We start from the raw sequence: 18,240 nt of genomic DNA on the forward strand, positions 1-18,240 counted from the left end.
GGATGGGGAATGGGGAGGAGGGAGATTGGGACACTGGTGATGGGAATGTTGTTTTGGTGAAGGAAGGTGTTTTTTATATGACTGAAACCCAACTACAATCATATTTGTAATCAAGGTGTTTAAAAATATTAGAATAAAAAATTAAAAAATAGAAATGGAAGGAACTTTTTTCAATATAGTCAAGGCTATTTACCATGAGTACATGGAAAAATAATTTTTATCTAAGGAGAGCATACTGTTTTCCTAAGTCAAAATCTTCACATATTTAACATAATTTTTAACATAAGCAAAGACACTGCCCTCTACCTGGAGCTGTAAAAAGCCAAGCTGTGCCCTCAATCTCCTGCTCCACATACTCTGCTCCCTCAGGACAATGTGGAAGCACCAGGCAGCTGGTGTCCCCATTTGGGAAAGTCTCCTTCTGTTCCTCATGGAAGGTCAAAGGTGAAGCTAAAACCTTGCATGAAGTTCAAACCTGAGTGTTCTAAATACTTCCTATTCTATTTCATAATACTAAAATATATATCCCATCCTTTCATTCCTAAAGGATTATTTTTAGGAAATCACCATTATATGAACCAGTTACTTATCTTTCCATTTATGACCCAGGGCTACACATTTAAAAATAAGTATTTTGTTTATTATACTAAGAGGTCTTACTCTGATGGCAAATAATCAATTTAATCAGAAATCTTTTTTGGTCTTATATATGTGTGTGAGTGTGGCATACTTGGTAGTCTAGAGGCTGTTCCCTCTTAATACTTTGGGGGTCACTCCTAGGGGTACTCAACAGACCATACAAAGCTGGGGACCGGAACACTCATCATGAGAAGGATACACTCTAGCCCACTGAGCAGTTCCTCTTCAGCCTTTAATTGAAAGTCAAATGTTAACGTCTACACAGATTTATTCTCTCAACAAGATAACTGTGATTATCATGTCTGATCTGTCCTCAATAAATTAACAGTGAAACTGAAACCAAAAGTCCTGAATCTAAAGCTCTGTTCACTTAAAAAAAAAAAAATAAAGCTGGATAGCCCTGTTTATGTTTTTCCTTCTCTATCCATACTCTGTATTTAATAAAATTGAAAACTAACATATTTTATTTTTTGAAAACTAATCTAATTTAGGTATAAGGTATTCATCATAGTAAACAAAATATTTGGGTGCAGAGGAATCGTGCCACTTTTCAGGCCTAAGTAACACAAGCATATAGACTCCCATCACCTAAAATTTAAGAACAGGGGTTGGAAAGATGGTACATCAGGTAAGGCACTTGTTTTGCAAGTATGAGACACCCATTCAATTCCTGACACAACCTATGGTTCCTTGAGCCCACCAGGAATTACCCTAGAGCACATAAACAACAACAATAACAAAAAATACAAAACTAACCAACTGGGCTGGAGCAATAGTGTAGCAGTTGTAAGGACATTTACTTCATACAGTCAATCTAGGTTCAATCTTTGGTCCATTTGGGCCCTTGGTCTTTTCCAGGACTAATTCCTGAATGCAGAGCCAGAAGTAACCCCTGAGCACTGCTGGGTGTTCCCCCCAAACTCCCTTCAAAAATAACCCACCCAAAAGAACAACCACCACTAAAACAAAAACAAAGGCTAAGAACAATTTTCTGATAAAACAGCTTTAAGATAGTAAATAGCCATCATCATTTATTAGAACCCATTTATTGTTGGGCCAAATAAAATACTTAATAAAGCTGACTTTATAAATATTAAAATAAAGTTAGAAATAAGGCCTACTAGGAGAATTTCTTTTGGCTTCCATGAAACATAAAGCTAAACACAGAATTTAGTGATTGATGATACCTAGCTTTATACTCATTGACCTGCTTTAATCACTTACTGGATACATGTTAAAAATTTATTAGGGTGTCTCTTCTCTGGGTGGGTGGGTTATGGAGGGGGCATTTGGGAGGAGCAGGCCTGGCAACATGGAAAAGATGCAGGGGCAGAGAGATGTGTACAGTGACTTAACATCCCTGATAAATGCTCCCCTGCCTTGACTCTTCTAGAAGGCTCAGTTGTCAGCATATCCAGCTGTCTCTATAAGTCTCTATAAGTGGCAACCATGTGATAGTATGTGCTTCCATCTAGACACAGAGCTACACTGAATGGAAAATGAATGTTTGCAGCTAATAAAATTTAGGTAATGAAGTAACAGAGCAAAAAGGGGTCTATAAATCTCTACCAGAAGCTCAGACAACCAATCTTCTTTCTGCCTTAATCTGCATATACCTATCTGCCTTACTGGGGACACCTGCACCTCATTTTTGGGGGGCAGGGGGAGCCAAACCCGGCAGTGCTCAGGGGTTACTCCTGGCTCTTCACTCAGAAATCACTCCTGGCAGGCACAGAGGATTATATGGGATGCTGGGATTTGATCCACTGTCCATCCTGGATCTGCTGCATGAAAGGCAAACACCCTACTGCTGTGCTATCTCTCTGGCCCTTTATATCTCAATTTTGCACTTTTTTTTCAGACAGTGTATCCTTGACATCTTGGATATTCCATCAAAGCAAAGCAGTAGGGCTTGGGAGAGGGGTCAGAGAGCTGAAGCACAGAGTTTGTGTGCAGGGACCCGGGTTTGAATCTTGAACCACATGGCTCCCCACACACTGTCCTGGGCATTGTGTCCCCTAGCTGTGACCCTTCCCCATTAAAAGAGGAGCAATAACAAAGCCACAAAGTATTAAAATGAATACTGGAAATTATTTTATGACAAGTTTTACCTAATTATGAACTGATTACCCAAATGCAGTCTACTTCATTATTCATTCACTTAACTATTTGTTTTTATTGTTGAATCTTTTCTTTCCTTTGTTTGGGGGGGCACCCCAGGGACACTCAGGGATTACTCGTGGCTCTGCACTCAGAAATCACTCCTGGCAGGCTTGGGGGACCATCCAGGGATAGAAACTGGGTTGGCTGCAGGCAAAGCAAATGCCATACCCACTGTGCTAATGCTCTAGCCTTCTTTTTGCTTTTAGGCCATATCTGTCAGTGCTCAGAGCTAACTCTGATTTAGTGATAGGGGAATCACTCCTGGTGGAGCTCAGAGGACCCATACAGGGTGCCAGGAATCAAACATAGATTGGCCATGTATAAAGCAAGCAGCCTAGCTGCTGTACTATTTCTCCAGCCCTCTGAAACACATTTCTTTTAAAATGCAGTTAGGTAAATTGGTTACGATAGTGTTAACTCTTACAGTTTTGATATTTATCTTGAGGGTCTCCCATACAGTGCTCAGGGAGTTTGGGGCCCCTTTGGGCTTACCAAGATGAATATCTCAATGCTAGTAGCCATGAATACATATAGCTGCTTAGACCCTGCAGTGCTGGGACCATCAGGGAGGGACACCATGGTGGTACTTAGGATTTAGAATCAGGTCTCTATGCAGGTGTCTGCTAGGCTTCCAACTCAGTGTCCCATGAGGGAATCTTCATACAACAGAGGCAGAAATATACTATCAACAACATATCACCATTTGCTAGTGAGCTCTCTGAAATATGGATACAATGTGGTGAGGATACAGGTGGAGAAAAGTCCAGACCTGGAGCAGTCAAAAGAGAGTTGTGCTGACAGAGTTTGGACAGACATTTGCACATCAGTCAGACAGATGAGCAAGAATGGCTGGTACATGCCTAGGTGCACAAGTGCTGGTGCCCTTGGATAGCTCCTTTGTTGACAGTGGGAACTCCCACAGTTCCTGATGATGACGTGGCTGAACAGGGCTGGGCACCATAAATGGTCTCATGGGAATCTGGCAGGCAGGTGCTGTGGAAGGTCTGAAGGGATAGCAGGAAGAGGTCAGGAGGGAGCTCAATGGCAGGGGAAACAGGCAGGGACACAGAATGCTTCGAGGCAGAACAAAAGGTCTTAGTGACCAGTTGGACCAAGAAGCCTGGACAAGCCACGTGTTTCCTGCTAGGAAATAACACCACTATGAAGTGGTTAGAACATGAGTGAGGCCAAGGGAGGGTCAATTTGTTCTGGGGCCTATTGAGGAGAGTTGTACTAAGACCTTTTTTTTTTTGGTTTTGGGGTTACACCCGATGGCACTCAGGGGTTAGTCCTGGTTCTGCTCTCAGAAATCTCTCCTGGCAGGCACGGAGGACCATATGGGTTGCCGGGATTCAAACCAAGTCAGTCCTGGATCAGCTGCTTGCAAGGCAAATGCCCTACTGCTGCGCTATCTCTCTAGCCCCACTAAGACATTTTCTACACTTCACTCTTTTAAGTTTTGTTTTTGTTTTGGGGCCACACCTGGCAGTGCTCAGTGTTACTCCTGGCATGCTTGGGGGACCAGATGGAATGTAGGGGATCCAACCCAGGTTGGCTGTGTGCAAGACAAATGCCCTTCCTACTGTACTATTGCTCTGGCCTCACACTTCCCTCATTATTCCCTGACATGGATCCATTTGTTTGCTCAAAGTTGTGAGTTTATTACCTATGTGACAAAACATATGCGACTTCCCAGAACCAGCCTCCTCTACAACCACTGTCTAGCTTGGATTTCCAGCTGGTTCTACCAGAATATTTACTAGAACTGGCACTACTTTAATGAGTTAGTTTTTCTAAACATAAGACAGAATAATGGTGTAAAACTTTCACAGAATGTGTCAGCAACAAAGTAACAGAAAGAATAAAATATAGCGGAAGCATTTAGAAAACTACTCTAGGGGCCAGAAAGATAATACAGTGAGTAGGGAACTTGCCTTGCAAACCATCAACCCAGTTCAATCCTCAGCATCCCAGATGGTCCCCTGAACCCAGCAGGAGTGATTCCTAAGTGCAGAGCTAGAAGTAACCCCTGAGCACGGCTAGGTATGGTAAAACAAAAAAACAAAAACAAAAAACAAACCACACACACAAATAAAGGCCAAATAAAACAATAAAAGAAAACTTCTCCATATGTCATTGGGGAGGTAGCTCAAGTACCTTGCATGTGCAAAGTTCTAGGTTCAATACCCAGCACTATATGCCTGCCTTCTTCCTACATCCCTAAAAATAAGTCTTGCAATGATTTCCCAAAAACTCTATAAGTGAGGAGTCAGTCCTATTTCTCCCACAGGCTTTAATGCTAACCTTAACATGAAGCAGAGTAACACACATGTTCTAGTCTGCCAACTGAGAGCCGAATCTAGGGATGGGTATAATCTTACCAAGATACTTCTAGATTCATGTCAGCAATTATTAAATTTATAGCTTCCTAGTCTTCCTTTTATTATTTCTTTACTCTAAAAGTTCATAGCAATGTTAATTTTGGAGGTCACTATATATTTCTATTTCCAGGTTAGTATGGTATTTCCTTAGTAGGAGTATTTTAGGCTCACAAAAGAATCTTTAGATTTTTTAAGTGACTCAAGCCAGTATCATGCTAAGTGAAATAAGACAGAGGGAGGAGAAATATCAGATAGCCTGACTCATTTGTGGCATACAGAAAAACAAAATTAGGAAATAGCTATAGCATCAAATGATAATAACCCATTGACCCTGAGAATTTCAAGTAGTAGTGGGAGTTGGTAGACTGAATGAGGTAGACTGGAAGTATACAGACATTGGTAGAGGGTCTTGGGCACTTTGTATGAGATAACCATATATCATAAACATTAACACTATTGTAAATATTTTTCTTTAAATAAACTCCAGGGGCTAAAGAGACTGTAGTAAGTAGGGTGCTTGCCTTGCATAGGACTGACCCCGGTTCAATCTGTGAAACCACATCTAGTTCCTTAAGCACAGCCAGCAATAGGCCACAGGCTCTGCTGGTAGCCTCAACCCTCCCACCCCAACTCACACTCCCAAAGTAAAAGCAAGAGCTCCTTAAACCTCAGCTCACTAGGGAACAATAAGGAAGTGTCTCACCCAAAGCAGTATCTGTTCATCATAATTTCCTCCAGAGCTAACTGGTAGTGTTCATAGAGGGACTCCTATGTACTATAATAACCCAAAGTATCACTCAAGACAATATAGAGGGGCCGGCGAGGTGGCACTAGAGGTAAGGTGTCTGCCTTGCAAGCACTAGCCAAGGAAGTACCGCAGTTCGATCCCGCGGCGTCCCATATGGTCCCCCCAAGCCAGGGGCAATTTCTGAGTGCTTAGCCAGGAGTAACCCCTGAGCATCAAACGGGTGTGGCCCAAAAAACAAACAAACAAACAAAAAGACAATACAGAATAATGATTTCAATAGTAAATGCATTCAAAATCAAACCTTCCTTTTTGCCTAAGAAGACATGCCTTAAAGCCATATGCTTTTAATAAAATGTCATGTTTAGTTCCAAAATATACCTCAGGGCTAAAAAAATTATAATCTATATTATTTAGAGGGTGATTCTCTAATACATAAAACTTTGAACACTTTTGGGGTCATGCCTGGCAGTGCTTGAGAAACCATGTGGTGCTTAGGACCAAATCTGGCATTCCCTTTCACAAAGCATGTGGCTATGCAGCCATCTTCCTCCGTCCCTGTCAGCTGAATGCTCCAATTGTTCTAGCTCAGTGTTTACTATGTTCTGCTTGACACGTTCTTCCAGCTTCTCTTCATGGAAAACACTGCCATGTTTCCTATCCTGAACTCAACTGCCATTTCAAACAGGATTTACAGTCCATTATTGAGTCAAATAAATATTATATCCAGACACAATTTAGTACACTAAACTAACTGCTGCTATCTGGAATCTGTGAGATGAAGATGGACTTTCTCAATATCTTTTTTTATTTTAAAGGAAAGAGACTTCCCCAGCAGTGCTCAGAGGTCCACTCCCAGCATTCTCATGCAGCTGTATGGGCTAGAAATAGTTAACATCTATAATACACCCCAAGATTGTTGTGTCCTGTTGTTTGCAGCCAAGTTTGTTTATAACCACTCATGCATAGTCATTTCATGGTATAACTCTGTTCATTCACAATGCTTAAAACATACATAAGGGCAGCAATGCGCTTACCAATGGCATGTGAATGCATCTTTATCCTCTATAGTCCTGGAAACCTTGAGCCTAGAGTTCTCAGTGCAGGTACGTGGCCCATGAGTGTGAGCAAATCCTTTAAGAACAACTATTTCTACTGTGAAGGGAGAAAAGTGTTGAACCCCAAATGATGGCTGAAAATACTAAGTGCCTATTTTGTAACTTGCTATATACATGGGTAGTTAAGATCTTATGCCACATAAAACAGTCATCAAAAAGCTTAACAAAATTAGGGATTTCAAATACCCCATTAGGACCTGAGGGTGATGCACTGTGGCAAGATACGCAATGGAAACAGATCTATTGAGTGGCACTGAGCTCAGTGCATTAAATAACAAAACCAATGATAGTAGAACAGTATCTTTGAACAGAGAAGATTAAATTTTGTTAAGTCTGCACATTACAACACTGAAGTAATTTTTCTGAAATCCAGTACTATAGCTATCATGCACACATGTGTTAACTTTTATTCCAAAATTGGAAAACTGCTAAACTCACCCAAATGAATAATGCATTGATTTGGACTACTCAATTTTAACATCTATGAGTATTCTGTGCAACCTCATCTTGTACCAGACAGTTTAGTAATAATAAAAAAGTTTCCCATAATGGCTGCAACCTCCTCTTATGCATGTGCCCCAAAATAAAAAAAAATCTGTGACAAAAAGTTGGTGAAATAAGTTAACTTCTAAAAAATTTGAGGGTCTGGGGCTGGAGAGATAGCATGGAGGTAAGGCGTTTGCCTTTCATGCAGAAGGTCATCAGTTCGAATCCTGGCGTCCCATATGGTTCCCCTTGCTTGCCAGGAGCAACTTCTGAGCATGGAGCCAGGAGTAACCCCTGAGCACTGCCGGGTGAGACTCAAAAACCACACACAAAAAATTTTTTGAGGGTCTGGGGAAAGAATGCAGGGGTTAAGGCACATGGCTTGCAGGTAATCAACCCCGGTTCAATTCCCAGCACCAGCACTGCATGGTCCCCTAAGCATAGCTGGAGGTGACCCTGCAGGCTCCAGAGAGCACTCATCTTTAGCATAATAGGTATGAGCAGCACATCCTCAGACCCTTGCATTGAATCACCATAAGGATGACATTGCATTGCATTTTTCAATAAATCATCGGCAGGATTCATTCTTGTAACAGCAAAGCCAGAGTTGTAAGGTGCCGGTGCTAGGGGGCTCAAATATCATTGTATGGGGCTGGAGTGGTAGCACAGCAGTAGGGCGTTTGCCTTGCATAAAGCTGACCCAGGATGAATGCCTGTTGGATCCTGCCCGAGCCAGGAGTAACCAAGGAGTGCAGCTGACTGTGGCCCCTCCCCAAAGCAAAACAAACAAACAAAATCATTCCACAACAAAATGTTCTTTGTTTATCCATAGTAATAGCATCAGTGAACATTTGTCAGTGTGGCAATAAGCCAGCAACCTCTTCAAGAATACTTCCAAGGAAGCCAAAAAGAACCTGGATTCACCGTAAAATGAAAGGGTAGTATTTTATAACTTGAATTGTGTTGGGGGGGGGCAATTAGTAATACTCAGTAGTTGCTCCTGACTCTGCACGTAAAAATTACTCCTGGGTGTTGCTTGGGGACCTTATGAGAAGCCAGGGATTCAATATGTGTTGGCTTCAAAAAAAAAACAAATGCCCACTCTGGCCCCAAATTTGGTCCTTTTGTTGCTTTTTGTAGTCTATAAATGAATATATGATACTTTTTTTTGTTTTTGTTTTTGGGCCCCACCCGCGGTGCTCAGGGGTTACTCCTGGCTGTCTGCTCAGAAATAGCTCCTGGCAGGCACGGGGGACCATATGGGACACCAGGATTCAAACCAACCACCTTTGGTCCTGGATCGGCTGCTTGCAAGGCAAATGCCGCTGTGCTATCTCTCCGGGCCACAATATATGATACTTTTAAACACAAATCCTAGTATCTATGTCTGGATTTGAAGAGATGTTTTCCCACATGCCTTTCTAAAATGACATACAACAGAGAAAAGCAAGAGAACCCCAAGTCTATTCAGAGTCATTTTAATAATGCAAAAATAGGATCATACCATAAATACACTAATATGATATTAGTCTTTTGTTATTCATCTTTTCTTCTTTCTTCCCTCTTCCTTCTCATTCTTCTTCTTCTTTTTGATTTTAGGCACTCAGGGATTACTCCTGACTCTGAGCTCAGGAATTGCCCCTGGCAGGCACAAGGGACCACATGGAATACCAGAAATCAAACCCTGGTCTGTCCCAGGTTGGCCACATGAAAGGCAAATGCCCTACCACTGTGCTATCTCTCCAGCCCCTAATATATTTTAAGTATATAAAAGTCACATTTAAAGTTGACAGTATCCTTTCTTAGTGTGTTATTTTAAAACAGAAAATTAATCATAGAGATCAAAATCAATTATTAACCTAGAAAATTGAAACTGCTTATTTGAAGTGATTATTTAGTAACTATTACCAAAGAAACAAAAACTCATCTATAATAGAGGAACAACAGAGCCTGTTGCAAGGTTCTACCTGTTAGATGATACATTCCCTTTACTTGTAAATGACTATCAGTTTCTGAGAAGCAGTTATTTTGCCTTCTCTGTGGTGGATATTGTACTAAATCTCTAGCCCTTGATGTCTGCAGGTAAAGAAGTCAAACCCTCAATTTCCCAGGCTCCCTTGCAGAAAGAGAGAGCCATATGACTGAGATTTGGAAAGTAAACTTCAGTGATAAGCTACTGCCTAATCCCTATTTTATTTTGTTTTTGCCTTGGAGCAGCCATTGTGAGATCATGAGGTGACAGTCCTGAGGAGGGCTCATGAGAAAATAAAGATGTTGGTCCTGGAACTGCTGAAACACTGAACAGCAAAGTCAGTCTCTTAGGTGAAGACAAATAAGTTGCTTTTTAGATAAACTGTTACCTGCCGTGAAAAGACTCTGGCTTGACAGTCTCAAAAGTGAGTATCAACTACAAGAGTATGATTTGCTGACTTTCCTTCAAATGAAATTAATGTATTTGCATTCTGTCTGGTTCCTACCAAATATCTAGTTTAGATAGTTCCCCATCCTTATGTTTACATTTTTTAAAATAGTAGTCACCCCTATCTATCATGCCATAATGGGCAATACTCCAGGGAACACATGATACTGAGGGCCAAACTCAGACCTCCCAGATGCCCAGCATACTGTATTTGCCGGCATATAAGACGACTGGGCGTATAAGACAACCCCCTAATTTTGCAGTTAAAACATAGGTTTAGGCCTATATTCGCTGTATCAGACAGAACTTTCCTGTGCTACAAATGTATGTACCACAGTGAGCCAATCACAACATGCAAAGGTTAAAAGGTTCTACTGTAATAGACTTCCTCTCTGACTCTGGCCAATTGGAGCAGGCTTTTTACAGTGTAGATTTGGGTCCTGAACATTGTCTAATTTGCATGCATAAAAAGCCTGTTTGGAATTGGCTGAGTTAGAGAGGCGGTCTGAGCAGCCTTGCAGTGATTGGTGCAGGATTGAGTTGGAAAATTCGTTTTGTGGCAATATTCAGACAATTTTCGTTTAGCAGCATATTGAAACATTTTTTGGGATATACTCGGTGTATAAGACGATCCCTGATTTTCAGTTGACTTTTTTTTTGTTTCAAAAGTCGTCTTATACGCCGGAAAATACAGTATGTTCTACTTGAGTTATGTTCCCAGAACAAAATGGTTCTCTGTAAAGGTGCAATAAGTAAATGAAAATGTTTTGTTTTACAACAGTGAGACAGAGACTAGCACACATCACAAAGAACAAGAACAAGAACAACCAGTGCTAGCATGGATGTGGGGAGAAAGCAACTTCATTCAGCATTGCTGGTGGGAATACTGTCTAGTCCAGCCTTTCTGGAGAATAATATGGATTTTTTTTGGGGGGGGTGGTTTGGGCCACACCTGGTGATGCTCAGGGGTTACTCCTGGCTATCCACTCAGAAGTCGCTCCTGGGGCCAGGCGGTGGCGCTAGAGGTAAGGTGCCTGCCTTGCCTGCGCTAGCCTAGGATGGACCGTGGTTCGATCCCCTGGTGTCCCATATGGTCCCCCAAGCCAGGAGCAACTTCTGAGCGCATAGCCAGGAGTAACCCCTGAGCGTCACCGGGTGTGGCCCAAAAACCAAAAAAAAAAAAAAAAAAAAAAAAAGAAGAAGTCGCTCCTGGCAGGCATGGGGGACCATATGGGACACCGGGGATTGAACCGCGGTCCGTCCAAGGCTAGTGCAAGCAAGGCAGGCACCTTACCTCTAGTGCCACTGCCCGGCCCCAATATGGATATTTCTTAAAAACTAGACATTTAGCTCTCAAGTGATCCAGCAATACCACTCCTAGGGATATACCCTAGGACCACAAAAACACAATACAATAATGCCCCCTGCACTCCTAGATTATAGCAGTGCTATTTACAGTAGTCAAAACCTGGAAACAACCCAGATGCCCAACAATAGATGAGTGGCTAAAGAAACTAGGGATACTATGCAGCTGTTAGGAAAAAAAAAAGAGAAGTCACAAAATTTGCCACTACATGGATGGATATGGAGACTATTATGTTGAGTGAAATAAGTCGGAGGGAGAGAGATAAGCACAGAATCATCTCACTCATCTGTGGAATTTTTTTTCATCTGTGGAATTAAAAAAAAAGACATCATTGTAATAATACCCAGAGATAATAGAGATGGAGGGTAGAATGACCAGCCTATGATATAAATCTTATCAAAAAGAGTGGTAAGCACAACTAGAGACATAGCTACACTAACAACTATCACGGCATATGAAGAGAAATACAATGCCTGTCTTAAAAGGGATGGGGAGGAGACAAATGGGGGACATTGATGGTGGGAAAGTTCCACTGGTGAAGGGGGCCTGTGACCATTTTATAGCTGAAACTCAGTTATAAACAAGTTTGTAACCATAATGCTTAAAAAAAAATATTTTCATCCCTCCCCCCAAAAAAGATTTATTTTAGTAATTATGCTTTTGCTAGGGGCTGGAGAGAGGACAGCAGGTAGGTTCTCATCTTGTTTACAGCTGACCTGGATTTGATCTCTAGCACCACATAAGGTCCCCCTGAACAGCCAGGAGTGATCCCTGAGCACAGAGTTGAGTGTGGCCCAACAGCTACCCCTCCTTACCACAGCACCCCCAAATCAGATCTGCATCCACAATCCAACTGGCTGCTGTGTCAGTGGGCACCACAATGAGAGTTTTTTTTTTAAGGCATACAGTGACCTGAGTAAGGTCCCAGAAAAGGCCTGTTCTCTCTGGGCCCTGTTAGTCATCATATTAACCTTACTGCCAGCAGCCCCATCTCTTACAAATATTCATCTCTCTGACTTTTGGTTTTTCCAAGCTATTCTCTCCATAAGTTCAGAGACAGATTTTGGAGTTAAACAAATCACCGTCAAATCCCTATCTGGGCCCTGAATGAGTGACTTGACCTCTGTGTGACTTTTTCTTCTTGGCTCATTCAGCACACAGGGACACTTATGTCGCAGAGTAAATGAAACTTCATCTGGGTATCATGGATAAAGTTAACCTCAGCCAAGAGTAATCTGGTTTGCCCACTCCATGGCCAACCATGAGTGCTGGATGTCCCAGGCCTGACTCCCTCTCAAATTTGTGGGCTGTATGAAGGCAAGAGCTTTGTGTGACTTAGACCTAACTTTACTTTTAGCACTTAGCATTGTGTATGGCACATGGTAGATGCCGAATAAATATTAATGTAACAAATGGGTTAATATCTGGCATTGCTGAAATGTTTTGGAAAGAGGCAAACACTGTGTAGAGGATTAAAGACAAACTTCCCTCAAACAGCCATGGTATCAGGTTGGAAGATAGGAAACTGCCAGTACTGGATCATTTTCACTATAAAAAGAACAATTTCGTCAGGCAATAGAAATAGTACAGGAGTTAAGGCACTTGTCTTGTATCCTGGTGACCCACATTCAATCTCCGGCATCACAGATGATTCCTCCACGTACAGAGCGACCCCTGAGCACAAAGCCAGGAGTAAACACTGTGCTCAAGTGGTTCAACTCCTCTCAGTCCCCTAAAGTAAACAATTTCAAATGCTTCAATCCACTGTGCTCAAGTGGTTCAACTCCTCTCAGTCCCCTAAAGTAAACAATTTCAAATGCTTCAATCCACCAATAAAGTCTGAGTTAGAATAGTAGCTGACAGCCAAAACCAACAGACATTTCAAATAATAAAGTTTGACTTACAGTCCTGAAACCAGCTAAAGGAAGAGGATAAGTAAAGAACAATGATTCAAAGGAAACTGAGATTTGATTACAGGGTAAAGAAAAAGCATAGTTTGATGGAATGCAGGTCAACAATATTGTCAACCCATACCAGCATTACACCTTTGAGCAAAATACAGACACAACAAAAATACAGACACAAGCTTCTACTCATAGCCTGGATAGCTCTCACAAATGCAATGACTTTAACATCTATTTTCCAGATTTCTCAGACTTTAAAGTGAGATCCGTAGTGATAAGTTCACAAAAGGTTCTTATTAGAGGGACCAGAGGTGGTAAAGTAAAATTAATATCTTTACATCACTTAAAAATGCCTCTTCCCTACAAAAGACTTTTCATCAGCGCTAATAGAATCATGGCAACATTTACATCCAGGTGAAGAATCTATAGGTTAAACATTCTATACAGAATTGAGTGTTTGAGTCTTCTCCAGTCTCTACTACTTGAGGCCTGTGTTCCCTGGCACAAAGGCAAGAAGTGAATTGGGCCTCCCATTTCCAGGTATAAAACGAGGTAGCTCAGAGCATCTTTGAACACAATCTACTTCTACAATGTATGACTGCAGTCAAAGAACCCTCTCAAATTATTATCAATTTCAGAAAAAAAAGTACGTACTTAAAATATCCCTATTAGCCAAACTTTGTTAAGAAAAGCCCTTTGGGGGGCCGGGCGGTGGCGCTAAAGGTAAGGTGCCTGCCTTGCCTGTGCTAGCCTTGGACGGACTGCGGTTTGGACACCCCGGTGTCCCATATGGTCCCCCAAGCCAGGAGCAACTTCTGAGCACATAGCCAGGAGTAACCCCTGAGCGTTACTGGGTGTGGCCCAAAAACCAAAAAAAAAAAAAAAAAAAAGAAAAGCCCTTTGCTTAAGCTTTTCTTGGAAAGCACCTGCTTCAGAGGAACCTGATGAAACCCACCTAAAATGCTCAGGTCATAAAACTATGGAGATAAACCATAGCTCTCCCCACTGGGGATAGTCCAGTCCTCTTAGAAAAGACATAGGGCATCAAATTAGACATGAAAGACACTCACTGAAAATCCAAGGCCAATGTCTCCACTTCCAAGAACAGAGGGATGAAGAAGATTCAGAGAGTCTCCCAATTGGTCAGAAATTTGCCAGATGGGCATATGAGCACTCCTGAGAGTGACTCATGTGGAGAAGGCAGGGGTAGGAATGGGGTATTCTTCCTGCACAGCCTTCTCCGCTGTCCAGTTTTTTTTCTGATCTGGACTATATTCTTTTATGGGGGATGGAGTAAGGGCCAACCTGGTGATGCAGAGGAAACCATGTGGGGTGCCAGGAATAGAATGCAGCTTGGCTGTATGCAAGGCAAGTGCTTAACCTGCTGGGCTCTCTCTGACCCAATGCATTTTCTTTTAAAAAACTTTAATTGCAAAGTGATTTGGAGCTATTTTAGGTAATACAAGTAGTGGTAAATACAGAGCACCCATGGGTTGTCCTCCTTCTCTTCCCAACCTTATTTTATTTATTTATTTATTTATTTATTAATTAATAATTTTGGGTCACACACAGTGGTGCTCAGGGTTACTCCTGGCAGGCACAGAGGACCATATGAAATGCTGGGATTTAAACCACTGTCCATGGGGCCGGGTCGTGGCGCTGGAGGTAAGGTGCCTGCCTTACCTGCGCTAGCCTTGGAAGGACCGCGGTTCGATCCCCCGGCATCCCATATGGTCCCCCAAGCCAGGAGCGACTTCTGAGCGCATAGCCAGGAGTAACCCCTGAGCGTCACCGGGTGTGGCCCAAAAACAAAAAAACAAAAAAACAAAACAAAACAAATAAACCACTGTCCATTCTGGATCTGCTGCTTGCAAGGCAAACACCCTACTGCTGTGTTATCTCTCTGGCCCCTCTGTATTTTAGGCCCCTATTTTATCTGTTAGACCCCTTTGTATTTTAAGGTTGAAAAATGACAGGGAAACCTGGGATGGAAGAAGTGGAGTGGCATCTACCCCTTCCCCCAAGCTGAATTTGCTTCCTTGGGACTCTGCTCAGAAAGGATCAGGCAGGCAGGCTCAAAGAACTGGTCAAGGGTAACCAGTAGGAGTAGGAGGGGGTGCTGGGAAAAAAATAAAAATTATCCTACAGAGAGGGGAGAGGCCTCTGGGAAAGCTGCAGCTGGCTGAGGGAGGAAGAAAAAAAAATCTAAACCACCAGGGACAGAGACTAGCAGAGCAAAAAACAAGAGGCACCGAGACTAACAAGCAAATGAAACAGAACAACCTTCTCCTTGGCCAGCTTAGAATGATCCTGCTACCACTAACACACATTAGACAGCCAAACCCAACTCTAGTTTTTATAGAAGAAAATTGACTTCCAGGCCCACAGTGGCAAATATTATATGGAACAAGAGGTAGCAGTTGACTCCTGTAACAGGGAGTGTGCAGGTTTGTCGGTGCCTAAAATACACACAGAGTGCATTTGCACTTCAGGCACAGAAGGAAAAGCAGCTACAAGCATGAACATCAGAGGCCGGCTCTGGAACTCATCAACATTATCACTGGGAAGCTAGAAAAACTGCAATGTGTGGCTCAGGCATGGCTACTCCACAATCAGTAAGAGTGTTTTGTTTCGGAAATGTTTAGAAATAAAGTCACCTTGCAGCCTATTAAATGGAATTTGCATCATGTCAATGAGAAACTCAAGAACCACCACAGAACCCTTTTCTAGGAATCTACCTCACTAAGGAAAAGAGAAAATCTGTTTGGAGCCCACAGGGGCCCTTCCCCAAATTGTGCGAGGTTTGAAAACTCGATCTGGTGGGGGATCAGCCAGCTACCGATTTGGATGGGATCCAGAGAAAAGAGACAGGGAGCACCAAGGCAACGATCCTGCCTTCTACAAACAAACCCAGAACCATCTGCTAGCAAACGGAAGCACTCCCCATGCCTGCTAAAACATGCGAGAAAGGCTTCATTGCACGAATGAATTCAATTCTTGTTCTTGACCCTTCCTCAACAACTTTCTATCGCCTAAGGAATTTTCTCATAAACATCTGCAAGTTCATCAACATGCCCCCCCTCCCCCCTTTTCTGGTGCAGAGCTGGAGGCTAGACAAACCTGTGTGGAAAATGACAGTGCTCCTCCTAAAGCCTGAAGGGAGTCGGAGATTTCGAAGCAATCCCTTGGCTGTCAGTCGCACATGAATGGTGGAGAGGGAAAATTTGGGAGACAACAACATGTCTTCAGAGCAGGTGGGCAGCTGGCACAGAAGAAGCAGCGTCCATGGACTCTCACATGCTGTCAGTTCAAACTCAGTCCTCCTGGAGGCCAAGAGCCACAGCAAGGGGCAGCCTGCCTAGGGAGCAAATGTCATTCCACTGCAAGAGGGCAGGGAAAAAAGCCCGGAGCGTTCCTAGGCTTTCTGGCTTCTGTTTCCACTCCCAGATGTTGCCAAAACAATGCTCTTCCTCAGAATAAAATCTCCTCGGAGCAGCTCTGGCAGAGAGCAGCCTCCCAAATGACATCACACTCTGCATGCTTGTGGGTCATTATGGTTTTCATCAGAGATGACAAAGGGGAGGAGAAAGTGGGTGGTCTTAAGGCGCTTTATATAACCACCAATAATGGCAGCGATTCTGCAAGGACTTGGAACAACATTAAGGGAAATTAACTACTTCAAGTGCCTACTGTTTACTTGGTAAGCAGAAAAGTCTGAACTCATGTTGCAGCAATTTGTGTTCCACTTAGTTTTTTAATTGCTTACAGTCACATAAATAACACTACACATTGTTTTCAGATATTTTCTATATAAATCTATGGAGAAAACTTGATACTTTTGATGAAGTTTGAATTAAAAAGACTTTCGACCCTCTATTAATTGTATTATAAAAGGGATAAAAAAACACCTGAAAGGAAATAATTGAAACCCTCTGGTTATTTTTTATTCAATAACTCGTGTGTGTGTGTGTGTGTGTGTGTGTGTGTGTGTGTGTTGGTTTTGTGGCTATACCCAGCAATGTTTGTGGAATACTCCTGGCTCGATGGCTCAATGCTAAGGGAATGTGCAGTTCTGGGGATTGAATCTAGGACTCCTGCATGCAGAGCATGTACTCCAAATCATCAATTACATAAACAGAAGATCTGGTCTAGTACAGTGATGCTTTGAGACAAAAATATGTGCAGGGGGGTACATTTATGCTACATTTTATGCATGGATATGTGCTACATTTTAATTTTAGTGGGGTGTCTTATAGAAAATTATTAAAATATGATAAAAACAAAAGTCAAAAATTTAGGGGCCGGAGAGATAGCACAGTGGCGTTTGCCTTGCAAGCAGCCGATCCAGGACCTAAGGTGGTTGGTTCGAATCCTGGTGTCCCATATGGTCCCCCGTGCCTGCCAGGAGCTATTTCTGAGCAGATAGCCTGGAGTAACCCCTGAGCACAGCCGGGTATGGCCCAAAAACCAAAACCAAAACCCCCACTCCCCTCAAAAAAGTAAAAAATTTAGATATAAGACAATTTGGCAAATGCTCATTTAGAGAAAGCAAGTATTAAATCAGGAGTAAGTGGGTTACATCAAACTAAACTCACCATGTATTTTCAATTTTAAAAGTATAAGAAAAAACTTGCAGAACAATCTATGGTTTAGAAGATTTTCTATAAGAAATATAAGATGAATCAGAAACAGAAATAAATGTAGAAACTGTTAACCATAAATAACTCAAACTCTTAAAATATGCAGGAAACAAATCCTCTTTTAGAAATAGAGCATTTAGGCAAAAAGAGGGACAGGGAGAGGCAGGAAAAGAGATTCTGCATAATTCCTCCTTTTTCTCTGTTCAGTCCTGTTTACTACTTTGGAAACTGCGAAGGACATGCAGCTTATTACGGGCTGGCTGTGGAAATGTATGATGTGCTCCTGCACAGTTGATCAAATACACACGTTTGTGCCGAAGCACAAAGGACCAAGAAATTAAAGCCACAGAAACCTACATTTAGGTTTTGTCTTTTCATT

At 42.2% G+C, this 18,240-nt stretch overlaps 1 protein-coding gene across 2 annotated transcripts in view; it reads right to left on the minus strand.

The window, feature by feature from the left end:
• LOC126006829 (microtubule-associated tumor suppressor 1 homolog) overlaps positions 1-18,240 on the minus strand; it is a 97,045-nt gene that overhangs the window by 45,597 nt on the left and 33,208 nt on the right. The window contains exon 1 of one of the 2 annotated variants that reach the window (XM_049772358.1): positions 16,342-16,769. The exons of the other annotated variant lie outside the window; for it this stretch is intronic. Within the exon in view, the coding sequence (XP_049628315.1) occupies positions 16,342-16,462 (121 nt within the window). The 5' untranslated portion in view covers positions 16,463-16,769. Of the gene's footprint in view, positions 1-16,341; positions 16,770-18,240 lie in introns of those variants that run through there. 2 annotated transcript variants of the gene reach the window in all.

Source organism: Suncus etruscus, chromosome 4, assembly GCF_024139225.1.
Source record: "Suncus etruscus isolate mSunEtr1 chromosome 4, mSunEtr1.pri.cur, whole genome shotgun sequence".
NCBI lineage: Eukaryota > Metazoa > Chordata > Mammalia > Eulipotyphla > Soricidae > Suncus > Suncus etruscus.